The 17,514-nt window shown below is 37.2% G+C and overlaps 2 protein-coding genes across 3 annotated transcripts in view; both read right to left on the bottom strand.

Annotated features, from left to right (window-relative positions):
* LOC113038752 (mitotic-spindle organizing protein 2) overlaps positions 1–17,514 on the bottom strand; it is a 1,160,083-nt gene that overhangs the window by 756,692 nt on the left and 385,877 nt on the right. The window lies entirely within an intron of this gene.
* LOC113038713 (tankyrase-1) overlaps positions 1–17,514 on the bottom strand; it is a 52,283-nt gene that overhangs the window by 17,516 nt on the left and 17,253 nt on the right. The window contains exons 4-14 of the mRNA XM_026196333.1: positions 16,236–16,330; positions 15,993–16,059; positions 14,469–14,655; positions 13,138–13,259; positions 12,778–12,869; positions 12,581–12,659; positions 7,655–7,826; positions 7,475–7,554; positions 6,079–6,224; positions 5,780–5,945; positions 3,326–3,545 (exon numbers count right to left, since the gene is read on the bottom strand). Of these exons, the coding sequence (XP_026052118.1) occupies positions 3,326–3,545; positions 5,780–5,945; positions 6,079–6,224; positions 7,475–7,554; positions 7,655–7,826; positions 12,581–12,659; positions 12,778–12,869; positions 13,138–13,259; positions 14,469–14,655; positions 15,993–16,059; positions 16,236–16,330 (1,426 nt within the window). The remainder of the gene's footprint in view (positions 1–3,325; positions 3,546–5,779; positions 5,946–6,078; positions 6,225–7,474; positions 7,555–7,654; positions 7,827–12,580; positions 12,660–12,777; positions 12,870–13,137; positions 13,260–14,468; positions 14,656–15,992; positions 16,060–16,235; positions 16,331–17,514) is intronic.

Below are 17,514 nucleotides of genomic sequence, written 5' to 3'. Positions count from 1 at the left end.
TTTCACCCCCACTTTAAAGAGTGACAACAACTGTATCATCATCATCATGTTAGTTATAAACTAAATTATTATTATTATTATTAATATATTTGAATTAAGTTGCTAAATACTTGCAAATAAAATTAAATACAGATGCAATTGTATATTATTTATAATAGTAATGTGATTCAATCATTACAGCTGCAAGTTCATGTTTATTGTAAAATAACAACAATGACTATAATATATTCTATAATATTAACACTTAATATTAAATAAAATTCTTACTTCTGAATAAGAATTCTATTGCTAATGTCTTCTGTAGAGCTTTTTACTTGTTTCATAATTAACTTTGCACTGCTGAACCAAATCTGAACAAACACTAAACTTACTTGAGCTGAATAATGCCACTGTTGTCTTATCAGAGCTGCTTTAAAGCAATTCGAATTTATATTGTATTATATTTGAAAATAGAGGTCGACCGATATATCGCTCGGCCGATATATCGGGCCGCTATTGTAATTTTTAATATATCGCATCGGCCGATATCCGTGTTTTGTAGCGCCGATTTAAAGTCAGGCACGTCGGCGGGCAGCCCCGAGTTATTGGTGCGGTGGAAAGTGCTGCTGCTGCCACTGCATGTGAAGCACCCCAAGACAAAACTTTTGGAAGATTCAACAACTGCCCTGGGAGATAAAGGTAGTCAGATAATTTCACTCTGTAAATGGGGTGGAGAAGTTGTCAGCTCTTACAAACACTGCAGCGTGATTGAGGGCTCCGTTACTCCGCCCCGCTCACAGACAGCAACGCGCTCGGAGAGACAACTGTCCTGGAGCTGCCCCAGAACGGTGAATGACATTTGTTCTGAAGCATGGTTTGATGCAGACAATAACCATTTTTCCATCCAACTCATTTGTATTTAGGGATGCCAATATTCGATAATTTCCATGATCGATCGCCGTTTAAATTAACGATCAATTAATGCTGCAAAATGCGTCTGCAGTGGTATTATTATTATTATGTGCAAAAGCCACTTGGAAAAAAAGCTTTCTCACCCGAATTAAAGGGGTTTTAGTCTGAATAAAATGCTAGTAGCAGGACTGTAAAATAAATAGATGTGATATGATCATTTGATAAAATGAAGAGAGCGCGCCATACGTTGGAGATCATTATCTTTGTTGACTGTTTCTCTTCAAGGAGACTGCTGAATGCGCTTCTTTAAATGGTTTCGTTGTGCTCGTTGCTGTATTTTAAAACGCAACTGCGATGTTTTCAAATGACACTATAGTAGTGGTGCAACGGATCATCACTGATCCGTGATCCTTTCAGATCAATATCTTCGGTTCGGCACAAACGTGACCCGCGGATTGATTTATGAAAAAAAAAAAAAAAAGTTGCGCATGTTCAGTCCACACTCAGCGGTCATGGCGATCTGAGGAATGGAGGAGCTTGAACGCCCCGCGCATTTTGGCTTCCCTGTCAGATATAATGATGAAAGAAAGAGGTTAGAGTGAAAAGATTGTGCCAGATCTTTATTAACAGGAGAAGAAAAAAAGTTGTGGATGAACTATCCCGAGCATCCTCTGTTGCGCTCACGACAGGCGGTGGAAGTCCAGGGGGAGGGAGAGCTCTGTGACGATAACTGCTCACTTCATCACAGCAGACTGGAAGATGAGAAGTCCGGCTATTATGTTAGAAAGAAGATATTATGCCATGTGCACTTTAAGTCGATTTCATATATTTTAATTTAATAATTTAATGTTAATAAAAAAAGACAAAACGTATGTTTATTTGTCTTGGCCTTTTTTTTGGTTGTTGTTTTTTTTGTTTTGCTGATCTGAAAAATTATCCGATCCATACGAGGACGAGCGAGCGCGGGTTTGCCTAGATGTATTTGGAGGTTATTGCTCAGGTATTGTTCTGCGCATATCTAAATGTTTCCACATTCGCAATATATCTGAATGTTAAACTATAATATTTTTTATTATTTTTTAAATGTAAACTAGACGGAAAATATCAAAAACGTCCTTGGCATAACAACAGAGAGGACCGGTATACTACGGTCTATTTAAACTGACCAGTGTAACCTTTTATATGTTTGGTTGACTGTACTTTATTTTAATAATGAACAGACTGCAATGTAATTTTTTAATTAGAATGCACTTTAGATGTCCTGTGCCATTTATACCAAACACAAATGTTGCTGGTTGCTAGTGTGTTTGCAGCACTACTATTATTTATTTTTTATATATTTATTTTTTATATTTTTCAATTTATTTTTTTATTTATTTTTATTTCTAAAATTGTATTTATTTAAATGTATATTTGTGTTTACATTTATGTTCCAACAAACTTGAAAAATTCTACTTGATAAATGCTCTAAAACTTATGTAAATGATTGACATATATATAATTTAATACTTGGTCAGTTTATTAATTTGTTTGGTTAGCTTTGGATAAATTCTTTATTTAAATACCGTGCAGTGCACAAAATTAAGATTTGAGAGATGGTTCAAATTAGTGCTCAATAAATGATGATAGGTTTAGAAATGTTGTGCATCCACTTATTATTAGTGCGACATTTTAGCATGCAAATGAAGGAGAAAACTTCAAGATATCGGCCCTAAAAATCGGCAGCACATATCGGCCATCGGCTGACCCTGACCTCTAAACATCGGCATCGGCTATAGAAAAACCCATATCGGTCGATCTCTATTTGAAAACCTTTGCATCAATGATTCGGTTAGTTCCCATTTTATTATTGTGAAGCTGCTTTGAAATAATCTGTATTGTTTAAAGAGTTATATTAAGTGTTTTTTTCTTGTTTTTTTTATAGCTACAATATACGTGTATGTGAACGAGTCTGGAAAAAGTTTATATTCTGAAACATATTTTCACAACTACAAGAACACCCATGAATAAGATGGGGAAGGCTCACATAAAGAGATTATTTTGAATAAGACTTTATCGGGGACATGAGCCATACGGAGAATATTGTTGTGCATGTAAATGTCGGTGACGGTACGAACCGTGTGGAAGTCTTAGACAGATTTAATATTTGGCAAGGAAGCCTTTGAATCCCTGCCTGGAAGCCAGGCTTACACAGCGCTCAGAAAAGGATGAGAGCCAAGATTTAATTCAACATGTCCCCCTTTTCTTTCCTTCTGGGTTTCCTTGCCTCGCCTCTGGGGTGGGATGATATCTCACACACTGCTTGAATGCTTTTGTAGAAACGCAATTCTCTGGATGCCGGTACAGCTTGATTTTTCCATTTGAAAGAGAGAAGAGCTCTCATTTCTATGTTGAAAGCGATGGCTCGGAAGGCTGCAGAATGATTTTTCATTACCTGCCAGGTGCAGCGGAGTCGAGTTGCGTCCCTGTGTGTCTCTGCAGTTGATGTTCTCCAAGCTGCACAGTTTCTGGACCCGGGCCAGGCAGCCTTTTTTGGCGGCATCCAAAAGCGCTGCGTCCCCTCTCAGCAAGTCCTGGATATCGGTGTCTCCCTCCTTCACCATGTCCAATGGAGTGTTTCCGTCCCGATTCTTCTTGGTGGGGTCTGCTCCATGCTGAAAGAGATAAGGACATTGAGCACAGATCCACAGAGGAGCCTGAAGCCTGACTTAGCACAGTTTGAGAACCTCATCTAAGATCTCTCCGAGGATTTCTACATGAAATGATCAGTGCTCATTTTTTTTTTTATTTCACTAAACAAACACATAAACATAGTATATTTGAATACAGGACGGACTGAGGGACAGATAGTTTGATATGTGGTATGAAAAAAAAAAATGTTTTGTAAATATTATACTGTAAAATGTATCTGTTTGTGTGTGTGTGTGTGTGTGTGTGTGTGTGTGTGTGTGTGTGTATATATATATATATATATTAGTTTATGCATATTTATGTTCATATTTTGTAAACAAATATAAATAAACATTCACATCAATTTGATATTTTATTGCTTTAATGCTTTAGCTTTAATTAATAATCGAGTTAATCACATCCAAAATAAAAGCTTTTGCTTACATATATGAGTGTACTGTTTATATTTATGTATATATTAATACATACACATGCATGTATAGATTTAAGAAAAAAAGTGGGTTTTTTTATATATTAAAAATATTTATATAAATTATATGAATATAGAGATATTTATGTAAATACGTGTCAATATTTTCAAAAAAATATACTGTATGTGTATGTATTCATAAGGGACGGGACTTTAACGCGTTAATTGAGATTAATTAATTACACAAAAAATAACATGTTAACTAAGATTAATTAATTACAGAAAAAAAATCCCGCATTTTTAATAACTTATTTTTGCACCGCGGAACGTTTCTCACTGGATGAGTTTCGGCGGACCGAATATACTGGAGCACCAACTAGCGTTCGCATATCACCGCAGCACATGATCGAACCTCAAGTATCACCTCAACGCAAAACATATAGCAGCTAGCGTGGACTTTACACTTTATGTTGAACTATATATTATTTTGTTGGTGCAACAGTTTATGTTGAACTCTTTATTGTTTTGGCCAAGGTTATTGAGAGTTGGACTTAGTATGTTATGGCCTCTGAAGCAACAGAGAGATGTTTTCTAATAGTCAGTGTTTCCAATGTTCTGAATGTAATTGACAGTATTGTGTTTTACTTAAAAAAATAAAATAAAAAACTTTACAGAAGGTTCCAGCACCTATAAGCTTCCTGAATTTCTGAAATGTACTATTTCTAAATTGTTTCTAAATATGCTGTTGCTACACTTCATGGCAAACATTGCACTGGTCTGCTAGACTTGGTTGAACAAAAATAAACAATATTTTGTTGCTTAAGCTTATCTATTCAGTCATTATTCAATGGTATACTATAAATCCATGTGAAAAAAAATTACTTCTCACTGTTCTCAGGTCAAATATTTATATTTATATGCGATTAATTTCGATTAATTAATTACAAAGCCTCTAATTAATTAGATTAATTTTTTTAATCTAGTCCCGGCCCTAGTATTCATATATACATAATAAATATACAGAGCAGACACATATTATTAGAACATAAACTTTCATTTTGGATGTGATTAATCACAATTAAACTGCACTAGTTATATATGTTTTAATGTCACAAAAGTATGGATTAAAAAAAAAAAAAAGATTTTAAGAATGTTTACTTCTAAGAAAACTCTTTTGATCAAATTGCATCTGTAGGCCACAAGTACTGAATCTAATAGTTATGGTCCATTAATATTTCTGTTCCCTGTACAGCAATAGATCAAAGAGCGTTGATTTTAATACCCAGCAAATGAATTACTCCTAACAGAACTGATTTTGAATCACAATCAAATCAAATGCAAGTCTTTGTGAATACTTTTGACTCAGAAAAACGTTGCGTTCAAAATCAGTTACAGTTTTAGATTCAGTGGATGAGAAAAACGACATTTCTTTTCTGCAGTTTCTACCACAGCCAACCTCAGCAGTTCCACTTCAGGAAACAAAGTGACATGTTTGTTTGAAGTCTAATGTGCATATTCTTTACAGCTCTGAAGCTGAACCTCTCTGTGACAGTAACCTGAGGTACGATGAAAGCCGACAGCATTAAAACCGACGTCTGCTCAACGCCAATAAACCTGAAGCCCCTGCAGTGGTTCACACTGCATTTCAAAACTTTACAGAGTGATATAAAAACCATTAACAACTCCAGGCTGTCAGACGTCTAGGAAGAGATAGCTCCTGAATTAACAAGTATGCTGAGTGACGCGAGTAGGTCAGTGTTGAGCCAGCAGGAGGAGTGATGAAAGTACCTTCAGAAGTAGTTTGCAGATCTCGTATTTGCCCTTGGCCGCCGCCTCATGCAGCGGAGTGAACTTCCACAGGTCGGCCACGTTGACGGACGCTCCGTGTCTGACCAGCAGCTCCGCCACTTCGTAATGGCCATAGGAACAGGCGTTATGCAGCGGCACCAAACCTCTGCCAACAGACAGGGAATTCCAGATAAACAGTGACAAGGAGATTAAAGCTGATCTCCTGGTGCTGCGAACTCATGAGCTGACTGTTAATGAGGTTCACTCCACAACTGAACAAGAACGGCAGGAAATCTCACCCTTTGTCTTTGGCGTGGACATCGGCGCCGTGGTGTAGGAGATACTCAACCACAGCCACGCGATTGTATCCGGCGGCAAAGTGGAGCGGAGTGGAGTGACGACCCTCCAGGTCTCGACAGTTCACATTCTGAGGGGAGCAAAGTTGCTGTGCAAGAAAACAACGAGAAAACATTAAAGCGAATGCTTGATTTCATATTGCAAATCCATCGCTTTATTTTAGTGATGAGTGTTTAAATACATCCAAGAATTCATTTCATTTGATGTGCTTTTATAGGGTAGCAGGCCAGAATTATGGCAAGCGTCAGTGGAGATTCTGATTAATTGCCTGACAAAAGTCTAATTGGTGCTCTGATCTAATTACTTTACGCATAATGAGGCTTTCAGATAACGAGGATCTGATCGCATCAAAGGCATCCATCCATTCAGACATTTTTAGCATCGGTTTCTAAATCACTTCAGGCTTATATTACCAGTCAAAAAGTTTGAGGTGATTAAGCTTTTGATCTAAAGACTTGTGCTTAAATTACTCAAAGCACTTTTGTAGACTAACAGAAATTATATTTACATTAATCATCATTTATTACTGTAAAAAAACTGTATTCAAAATTTATAGTAATTGTGCAATATTAATAATATGCAGGCATTTTAAATCATTGCACGTATGTGGTGTATGCCGCTTTTCACAATATTTCATGTTTTTGAAAGAAGTCTCTTATGCACGCCAAGACTGCAATTATTATGTACAGTAAAAAAAGTGATATTGTGAAATACTCTTACAATTTAAAATAACTGTTTCTAGTTTATGTGTGATTTTAAAATGTAATTTATTCCTGTGATAACAAAGCTGCAACAAATGTTAGTGTATAGGATAAAAAAAAACACGTTTTTGTGCACACTGGCTCAGCATTTTTCTTACACACACACACGCACGCACGCACGCACACACACACACACACACACACACACAAACACAAAAACGTGAGGTCTTCTTACATCTACCTTGTTCAAGGTCATGAGTACGGAACAGAACACATTTAAGAACTGCAAGCTGTGTCCTTGAAAAGTTACATTGTCTGGGATAAACAAACTAAACTCAAAGGGTATTTTTGTTCCAGACAAAAGCATATAAAAAAATTCAATATCCATGAGCGCAGATATATTTTAATCTCTGTGTAACCTGGAGCTGCTTTGTAGCACTACGCTAATGAAAACAGTTGTAAAGGTTATTACAGCTATCTCAAACGAGTTAAGGTTTCTTACAAAAAAAGAAAAATAGTGCCTCAAATTTCTCTTTCTTGAGAGAACAGTTTTATGTTATATCTTGGCTCCACCAGATCAAGACAGATTTTGTTTAACCCTTGGTTGACTATTGGACAACTACATGACTAGTCTCACCTTCACAGTGTCCAAGTCTCCTGCTTTTGCTGCTTCTAAGAGTCTATAATCCACGTCAGAATTCCTCACTGGAATGTTTTCTAACAGACACGAGCATAAATTAACATCAATTTCCAGAATTGTTAATGCATAATATCAAAGCCCAAATAAACAATCCCAAACCCCAGATTGGGTCTGTACCATTTAGGATCTGCTGTACAGCTTCATTGCCCATCTGTGCGGCTGTGAAGCCCTGCAGGGAGACGATGGTGGGGTCGGCTCCATAACTCAAGAGTAGCCTGCATGTCTGTAAGTGTCCCGCCAGAGCCGCCCGGTGCAATGCCGTCTGACCCAGCGTGTCAACAGCATTCATCTATAAACAAACACAAAAAAAAGGATGGAAAGGAAGTGAGCAGACTGAAATCTCCTCCTCCTCACTGATCAGCGAAGAGCACATCTGAACGCAGCCCACAGAGCAAGACTGAGCTGTAAGCAAACTTGGCCTCTTTTGAAATGAACACAAATATGAATTAATCAGACAAGCCCCTGGGAAACTTCCACGCTCCTTCAAAGACTATCAACACTGCACAGCAAAGAAAGAAAGGGACCTACTGCGTAATTGTGTGCGTGTGGTTCAGCGTTTGGCACGATTACAGTTCATTATTCTGTCTCAAACTTGTTACTTTTTCACAAAAAAATGCACATGGCGCAGTTCTCCACATCAAACACACAATGGCTTTGTTCACACTACAACCTCCAATTCTGATTTGTTTCAAAATAAATTTGTGACTGATATATAATGCATGAACATTAATTCTGAGAAAACCTGAAAAAGAAATCTCATCGGTGAAAGGATGCTTACATTAGAGTATGCTGAATGTTAAAAATGTTCTTTGCAAATAAGTTATGCTTGCAAGATTTCACATAGCCTTGCATTTTGTCTTGTCCAGCTTGGGGTTCACATTCTGGTTTTTGCTCATATTTTCTGCCAAATTGGCTCTTTTGCCCCAAAACAGCATTTTATTGCATTTTGGCATGGAAATGATCTATGATCTAAATGTTTCCGCATCTGTACTACATATACACATTTAGGATTACATGATTATGATTACATACAGAGTTGCAAATAATGAAAAAACTAAATCCATTATGACTGATTGACATACAATCTAAATTTAAATGTTATAATATATATACTACTGTTCAAATGTATGGTGTTAGAAAGCTTTTACTTTAATGCTTTTATTTTTTTGGGGCAAAGATGCAATAAATTGGTGAAACGTGACACTGAAGAAAATAATAGTGTTACAAAAATATTTTTGTTTAAAATGTTTTATTATTATTATTATTATTATTATTATTCAAAGAATAGAGAAAACAATTATCAAGGTTTCCAAAAAATATTAAGCAGAACAAATGTTTTTAACATTTCAACATGGATAATAATAAGAAATGTTTCTTGATCAGCAAATCAGCATATTAGAATGATGGATCAAGGATCACTAAACCTACATTTTAAATTGCAATAATATTTTACTAATATTTTGGGAAATGCTTGGAAAGATTGTTACTTCAGAATTTAGTTCAGATGGTTTAAGACAAACTTGACCCCTGAACTTTGTTACTAAATTTTTCATCCATGTTTAACAAAATACAGGTAGATATTTCAGTGTCAAAACTTGTACAGTTGGGTGTAAATTCCCAGTTGATCTGCTGGTATATCTCATTTCTCACAAATAGAGTTCAGGGAGTTAAAGAGAACAAAACATTGGCATCTGTTATTATAACAAATGCTGGAGTACCCCAGGGATGTGTCACAGTTCTGTTATGCTTTATATTTTATAAACTTTATATACAGACGATTGTCAAGCTGACATGACAAATCAATATATTTTAATATCTCTGTTGAATGCTTCAGACAGTCCTATGCTACATCAACAGGGTGTGGCAAAATAGGTAGAATGGTGTTAGAATAATGAACTTGTTATTAATACGATTACAATTGAAGAAATCATATTTGGATACGGATTTGATTACCTGTTGTTATTCATAATGAAAAAAATCAGACAGGTTAAAATGTACAAGTGTTTGGGAGTGATGGTGGATCATATGCTGTCTTGGAAAGATCATATTGATACTCTCTGTAAAAGAGGTGAGGATGCTGTAAAGTGTAGTGTAATTTTAAATGTATAGTACATGTAATGTAGGATGTAACGTAATACTTATGTAAGTGTAATCTATAATGCTTGATATTTCTGTATTGTATAGATGTAATGTATATGTTGGTGTTGAATGTTGAAAAACATGGATACGGTCACATCAGAAGTAGTTCAGACTTGTGTGATAAAGTATTATCATCATCAATATTTCTGAAATTTACTGCTTTTTACTGTATTTTCAAGCATAAGAGACATTCTTTCGGAAACATTTACTGACCTCAAACTTTGGAACGGTAAGTGTACAAATCTGGTTAAATGTTAATTGTGTCCAGTCCAAATTGAGAAACTGCTAAACAGATTTTAGTCACACAGTCTACACCAGAAACAAATTTTCCTGTCAGCTTGAACAAAGCTACACATATCAGTCTAGATCTTCAGCTAATAAGCAGCTCCTAATGTCAGCTGATTTTCTCAGTAACTGTGTTTACTTTAGACAGCTTTATTCTTCACGCATCCTGCTCTTCTTACTTCTTACAATGCTTCTGCACCATCTGTTTACTGGTTGACACGTGGTCTGTAAACACACACTAGCTACAATAGCCTCTTGTCTTTGAACCTCAAGCCTGACTAATTATCCAGTCCATTAATGTCACTTAAGTCTGGCCGCTGAAGTTTGGCAGCGAGCTAGGTCGCAACACCAGTTAATGATCAAATGCGTTTCTGAGGGGTCGTACTGCAACAGATGGACGTTGGCTGGTGACTGAATGATGGAATTCGGGTTATGGTGGGTCACCCTCCATTTATTTATCATGCAGAAGAGCAGGGGTTGCGAGCACGAGGGAGGTCGGCTTCAAATCAAGCTGCTCCAGGCAGCATAAAAGAGTCACACGGCATCAATGAAGAGGACCTCTGGATAATACAACCTTGCGTGAAAGTAGGACAAGCAAGTTTGATGAACTGGGAGGCCCTTTAGATATACTCTCAGCTCAAACAAAGGCGGCAGACTGTGGATGAGATTATTTACAGGAGTATCGGCTCCCCTGGTCTCTCCGCTGAAGAATAGCTGATCAGCCCTGATCCTCTCAGCCAAGGCAGTAGCTGAATGCCTGATCAGTTAGTCGATGCTTATCTGATTTGGCTCTCTGGAAGAGCTCCATTGATTTGGAAGTCTTTTACCCCTCTCTGCTCTAGAGAGGTAATGACATGACTGATGTAGCTCGTAAACGTCCTCCAGTTTCTCTGACACAGTCCAGCTGTGAGATCGAGGTAGCAGACTGTTTACCTATTCATCCTAACCAGAAAATTTGACAATGTGTAAGATTTATCTTTTAAAAAGTATTACAGAAACAGAGCCGGCTCACCATAGAGAGCTTAAAACAAAGAGGACAAACACAAATAAATACAATAAAAAAAGTACAAATAACAGTTAAATACAAATACTGTAAAAACAATAATACTGTGAAATATTATCACAATTGAAGCCGAATTTTCTGCCATTACTCCAGTCTTTAGTGTCACATGATCCTTCAGAAACCATTCTAATATGCTGATTTGGTGCTCAAGTAATATTTCTTATCACAGTTGAAAAAAAAGTATTTTTTTATGGAAACCATGACAATTTTCATGATTCCTTTATGACTAGACAGTTCAAAAGAACTGTATTTCTTTGTAAAATAACTCTTTTGTAATGTTCTATATATCTTTACTGTCACTTCTGATCAATTTAGAGCATCCTTACTGAAAACAAGCATTATCTTACTGACCCCAAACTTTTAAATGGTACAGAATATTTAGAAAACATTTCAATTCCTCAGCAGTCTGCTGTGAAACGAGGTCAGTTCAGAGTACATCAGAAAAACAAAAGAATCAAACGTATAAAATTATTCATAGAACCTTTTCATGTTTTCAAATGTATTTCATCTAGCAACTGTGCGGTCTTCAGTATCTCTTCTAAACCAACAGACATGTGCCAAGTCTGTGGAAAAAATGTAGAAGGCAACTTTTCTCTACTGTACACACACCGAAGTGCCATTTTATTAATTTTGGGAAAAAAATAAATCAGACAAATTCAGTTTTCATTCTTGTGCATATCCGACAAAAACAAATCTATTGCTCTTATGTTTTACATAATTTGTGTGTGTTTTATGCAGTTCCATCTGCATTAGTGGAAGAATGCAAATGTTACAGAAAAAACTACAGAAACAAACTTCCTAAAATTCAAGTGATTCCAATATTTTTAAATCAATAAAACCAATAGTACAAAAAATGTTCTGAATCCGAATAACTTCATGATTCCACACTCTAGTGATCAGATTTCCAGTAAGAGACCAATCTGCTAAAGTATCTGAGTGATGAATGTTTGGCAGTTAATTGGGAAGATGTTAGCATATAAACACTTCCATACTGATGATGAGCTCTTCCATCTCAAAGCCAATTATCTTATCCACTAACAAACAGGCAAATGACTCTGACAAAAAACAAAAAAAGAAGGAAGTGTAGTGTTGGCAATGGCTAATTTTTCATTCTCTTCCTCTCATAGCAGGAACGTGATGACTCAACTGCACACAACGGTATTATGTGACAGAAGTGCTGCTCCACTGAGAACAGGTGAGAACAGACAAAAAAAAAAGATGCTGTGGTTCTGTAGACAGGCCACATTCTACACTTGCAGTGTTTTATTCTTTCCCCAGTATACCACTTATAATGTCAGTCAATGGTGCTTGCATCATAATCATAATCTATTTTTAAATGGCCAATTACCTCCCTCTCTTTGACCTGAGCTGTTGTTGTATGGCAAGAAAAAAAAATGTCTTCCCAGAATACAGGTGTATTTTTCATACACTATCCCTTTAAAGGTAGACTACACTGTGAGAGCTTGTGACAGATTGTGGAGAGTGAAGTGAGGTGTCAGGTGTGTATGTGTGTGTCGCAGCTCTGTAGGCACTCGTGAGCACAGGCAGGTATGTACCTTCGCCCCGTGTTTCTGCAGAACCTCCATGATGTCGTTGTGTGCCCGTTCTGCTGCCACATGGAGAGGCGTCATGAAGCTGCACAGGGAATAAAGAGAAGATAGCAGAAGATAATGAGAAACAAAGACCTTAGCATCAGTCTAAAGAGAATAAACGTTTGCCATTTGTTAAACACATGACAGGCACGATGACTCACTCTTTGTTCTTCTCATTGACATTGGCTCCTTTCCGTAGCAGCAGTTCAGTGACCTGTTTTCGTTTCGGGTGAGGTGAGGTGACAGCGCAGTGCTGAAACAAAGGACAGAGGCCTTTTAAGTGTCACAGTTCTCTGCTAATTCTCTTTTTGGTACACCATTCACTATCACTGTATGGAACAGAGCAGAGGCATCCTGTCTAAATATCTGTTGTGGTTTAAGGAAGAAAAAATCTCATCATAAAGGTAAGGAATGATATGTAGGTGAGTAAATGATGATAGGAATTTTATTTTGCACTATCCCCTTTAACTATCCCACTATCCTCAGCTGGTGAGCTTTGAAGTGAATCAGCAGGGGCTCACCAGTGCCGTTTCGTGCGTCTGTGGGTGCTTGAAGTTGATGATCTCTAAAGCTAGGGTCTTCTTCACCTTGGTCATGTCTGCTTCCCGTGCCGCCTGAAGTAGAGAGTGGCCCTTAAACTCATCTGCGCCGGAGGATAAAAGAATATTTTGAGAGGTGATGCAAGATGCTCTGACAGAAGCCTTTGGTAGACATAATTCATCAAGACAAAGCGTGAAAAAAGTCATTGAAGCTTCACAGCTACAATGCAATTTGGCTTTACGGCTGCAAAAATTTGAGTAAGGATATCTAATATGTATGACTGAATCGTCTGACCTGATCGAATGAATTTTGCGCATTCAATTTGTTATGCTTCTGCTCATAAGAACAGCAGAGAGAGAACATTATTCCATCTGCATGAGAGCTGTTTTACTGGATGAGGACGGCGGGGATTCGGCCAAAGGTAATCCCTTCTCGTGCTGATATTTAACAAAACATTACAATTCAATAAATCACATGATCTCCGCCATTAACTGCCAAGAGTTCATTTGTAAAAACACTTTTAAATGCAACCTTTAGAGAATCTAAAAATCAATATACATTTTCATACATCATAATGTTAAAATGGTTAACTTGAAGCATTTCAAACATAAAAATAATTTTTAAGTGGTGTATTACATTTTAGCACTCTTGGATAACAGCTTGAGCAATGAATAAGGATTGAGAACTGAGAGCTAAATATTGTATTTTTTAAATTATATAGTATATTATCTATTTTGTAATTATAGAAATATTATTATAATTGATGTATATTTCCATTTATCTCCCATTTTTTACTTACCACACACTATCAAAAGTGAATATTACAACAAGGGCTTGCATTCTTAAATACTCGCAGCACAAGCTCAAACTAATTCTACATAAAGGAAAATCTTTACACAGCAAATTGTGTAAAGTTTCCGTCAAAACTACATCAACTCCACCCCACACTGGGAGAAGCCAGATGGAGAATTCACAGGCAAAATATATAATGATGTTGCCTGCCAACCCCATCAGCCGACTGGAGCTCAGCCTCCACTGCGCTTGAATAATGCAGAATGAGAATATTGTATGTTTAAGGTTGTCTTTCTCTAAACCTTGATGTGTCGGTCTCGTTGCCAGTGAGAATGTTGCAGGAACAATCAGAGCTAAGTCATGTCTAGCTCACTTGCACTTGGACGGTGAACAAGCAGGATGAGTTTTGTAAGCTTTGATTGTTGAGCAATAATGAAAGATCCCATGTTGTTTTTAATTCACCCTTAAGCAATAAGGAACACGGCTGTTTTATAAGGCAATATATGCTATATAAACTCACATGTGAGCCTCTCTTTGAGTTCTGGGGTCGGGGCCATGTCCACCGCGCTCTTCCCATGGCAGTTGACCAGTGTGGGATCGGCTCCGTGACTCAGCAGCAGGGAACACACCTCCACGCGATTCTTGGAGGCAGCCTCATGCAAAGGGGTGAACTGCCAGAGGTCCATGGCATTAACGCACGCCCCATGCTACAGAAAAACATTCAGGGTGAGATCACACGGAAAGGATGGTGCCAAGTCTGACGGCTCAGATTCATTTTCAAATACATCGAGAACATTATGCGGTTCCGCTTGAGCAGTAAGAGCAGTTTTAGCATAGATTAAGAATTTCTATCTATTAAGGGAGTCTGCTATGCCCCAGAAGCTGAGTTAATAGCACTGAGGGAAAAGAATATCGAACACGTTTTTAGAAAATGGCAGTTTTCCAAAACGGAGACATCAACTTGCACTCAGAGGCAAAGGGTAAACAGAACAAAACTCTTTTTTCTTTACTCTTTAGATTTGCTATCTAGCATCAAATGCTAAATAAAATATTTAAAACATTAAAACATGATATTGTGTGACATGTTTGGTGAACAAGATTTTAGAGGATTTTCAGTCAAATTCAAGCTTTTCCTCAAAAGGATCTAATGGATGGTTTCAAAGGACTTGAAGCTTTACAGAACCTGGTCACCATCCACTTTCATTGTGGAAAACATTCTGCTAAATTTCTCCTTTTGTGTTTCATGACATGAGGGTGAATGAGAAAATCTCTTTTGGGTGAATGATCCTTTTAAAACAGAGAGAGATTCTTTTGAGCTGCAAGTAAGAGGAGTGAAACGAAAGCTCCTGAGGAACTCAGGAACATCAAGATAACGTCAGGTGTTCACAATGCATCCGTGTACGATAAGAGGATTCTTAATTGTCTTTCTGATCATTGCACAGCACATTTAATCGAATATAATGATTGAGGGGGCATAAGGAGATCCGGGAACTACTGATATTGTGATAAGCTCTCCTGAGGCTGAGAATTCTCTGTTCTGCTGCGTATCAAACTCCAAATATTGTTGTAGAGACAGATTGGCCACTCCACAGGGCTCTGTTGACACACTGAGCATGGGAGAACACACCATGAGCATAGTGTTCCATATTACAGCTTTGTAAATAAAGGAAACTGGGCTTAAAGGCCATACTCTATGGAACTTTATATTGTGTTTGCACTGAAACAGAATGAACTCTGACAGGACATGTAGACTGAAGCTGTATGCAGGACATGCACTAAATTTGTCACTAAAAAAATAAAAAAATCTATAATGGTCTATAAATTCAAAAATATCTGCGTAATCATTCTCTCCACAGTGATGCCTAAAACACTGCATAGCATGGAAACGTTTAAATATATAATAAGTGGAGCAGGATTTTGAATCAATGCTTCATTGCATTGTGCCGGGTTAAAACAAGCTGCTTAACTGGAAACACTGTTGTTTGTCTTCCACACAGATTACACTAAATTATTCACGCACACCCATTCAGGTTTTTGTCCTTACCTTTAGCAGTAGCTCTGTGACTTCGTAGTGTCCATATGAGCAGGCGTTGTGTAGAGGAACAAGACCACTAGGAATTGCAAGAACAAAACACGCACAAACTAAATCATTTACGCCCAAAATGTGCTTTTCCTTTAAGTAATATATGGACAGAGGAAGGTTAATTAAAAAGATTTTACCAGAGTGAAACAAATAGTTGATAGAGACAGGAAAGTAGGGGAAAAAAGGAGACATAAGCAGACACACCCTTTATCTTTAGCGTGAACGTCAGCGCCATGTTGCAGGAGAAGCTGAACGATTCGGACTCGGTTGTATCCGGCTGCCAGGTGCAATGGAGTAGACTACAAGAAAGACAAGAGGAACCACAGTTATGACAAAACTGAAAGATGAACTATATTGTTCAAAAGTTTGGGTCGGTAAGATTCGTAGGCCTATGTATTTATTTAGGAATAAATTACATTTTAAACATATTAAAACACAATGTATTTATTTCATATTGCAATAATATTTCACAATATTACTGTTAATTATAAATATGATCAAATAAATGCAGCCTTGGTGACCATAAGTGAATATCATTCTATTGAAGTAAAAAAAAAAAGAAAAAAAAAAAATATTACTGACCTCAAACCTTTTAACAGTTATGTACACAGATCCAACAAAGCCATGATGACAAAGCACCCCTCTGTAAAACAGTACCAAAACCCACCTTTCTCTTCTTTATATCTCTTGAAAAAATATTAGCGTAGCCTTTTTTCTAAAATCGGGCTGCCTAGTGACCAAGGGAGGTCTTGGTTTGTCGAACACGTGAGGAAAAACCAATACCGGTGTTCCTCACCTCTAGAAAAGTGAGGCTCATGACTGAATTTTGCCATAAGGAAGTCACACTTCATTGCAGCTCTGACGCTTGTAAAGCCACCTGACAATCCAACCCTGCACAAGTCTTACTGTCTTACTGAGAATGATATAGTGTTTAAGTATTAAAATACAAAATAACAAAAATAAAGGTAATTAACACCATGTATCTGTTTACAGCAGCACACAGTGGGGTATAACAACAGTTCCCTCAGCATGGCATGATCACTGCAAAAACTCACATCACCCGTTTTCTGATAATTTTTTGGCAAACGGTATTTGTTACAAGAGCTAATTAAAGACAGCAGCTGATATTTGTTTCAAGCCAACAAAAATGAAACAAGAAGAGAATTTAAAATTAAAAGGAAGTCTGACGGCATAAATATTGAACAGTTCAAATGAGAAGCTAATCAAATTTTTAACTTTCAGACATCAAGTAATGCAAGTCACGCATTCTGCATTCAAGAACAAAACACAAACAAAAAAGAAAATCGACAAGCCAGTCGAAAACAATCAAACAAACTGAGGTCAGGTGGCACAAACAAAATTAAATCCCCATAAAAGTCTACAATGAAATGCGACAAGCAACATGGTCATAAACCATTACAGCAATGTATTGATGCGAGCAAAGCACAATGTGCAAACTCCATGGGTTCCCGCACAGCCTCCT

Source organism: Carassius auratus, chromosome 21 (assembly GCF_003368295.1).
Source record: "Carassius auratus strain Wakin chromosome 21, ASM336829v1, whole genome shotgun sequence".
Classification (NCBI taxonomy): Eukaryota; Metazoa; Chordata; class Actinopteri; order Cypriniformes; family Cyprinidae; genus Carassius; species Carassius auratus.
The sequence above is the reverse complement of the archived record's forward strand: the minus strand, read 5'-3'. Positions and strand labels throughout refer to the sequence as shown.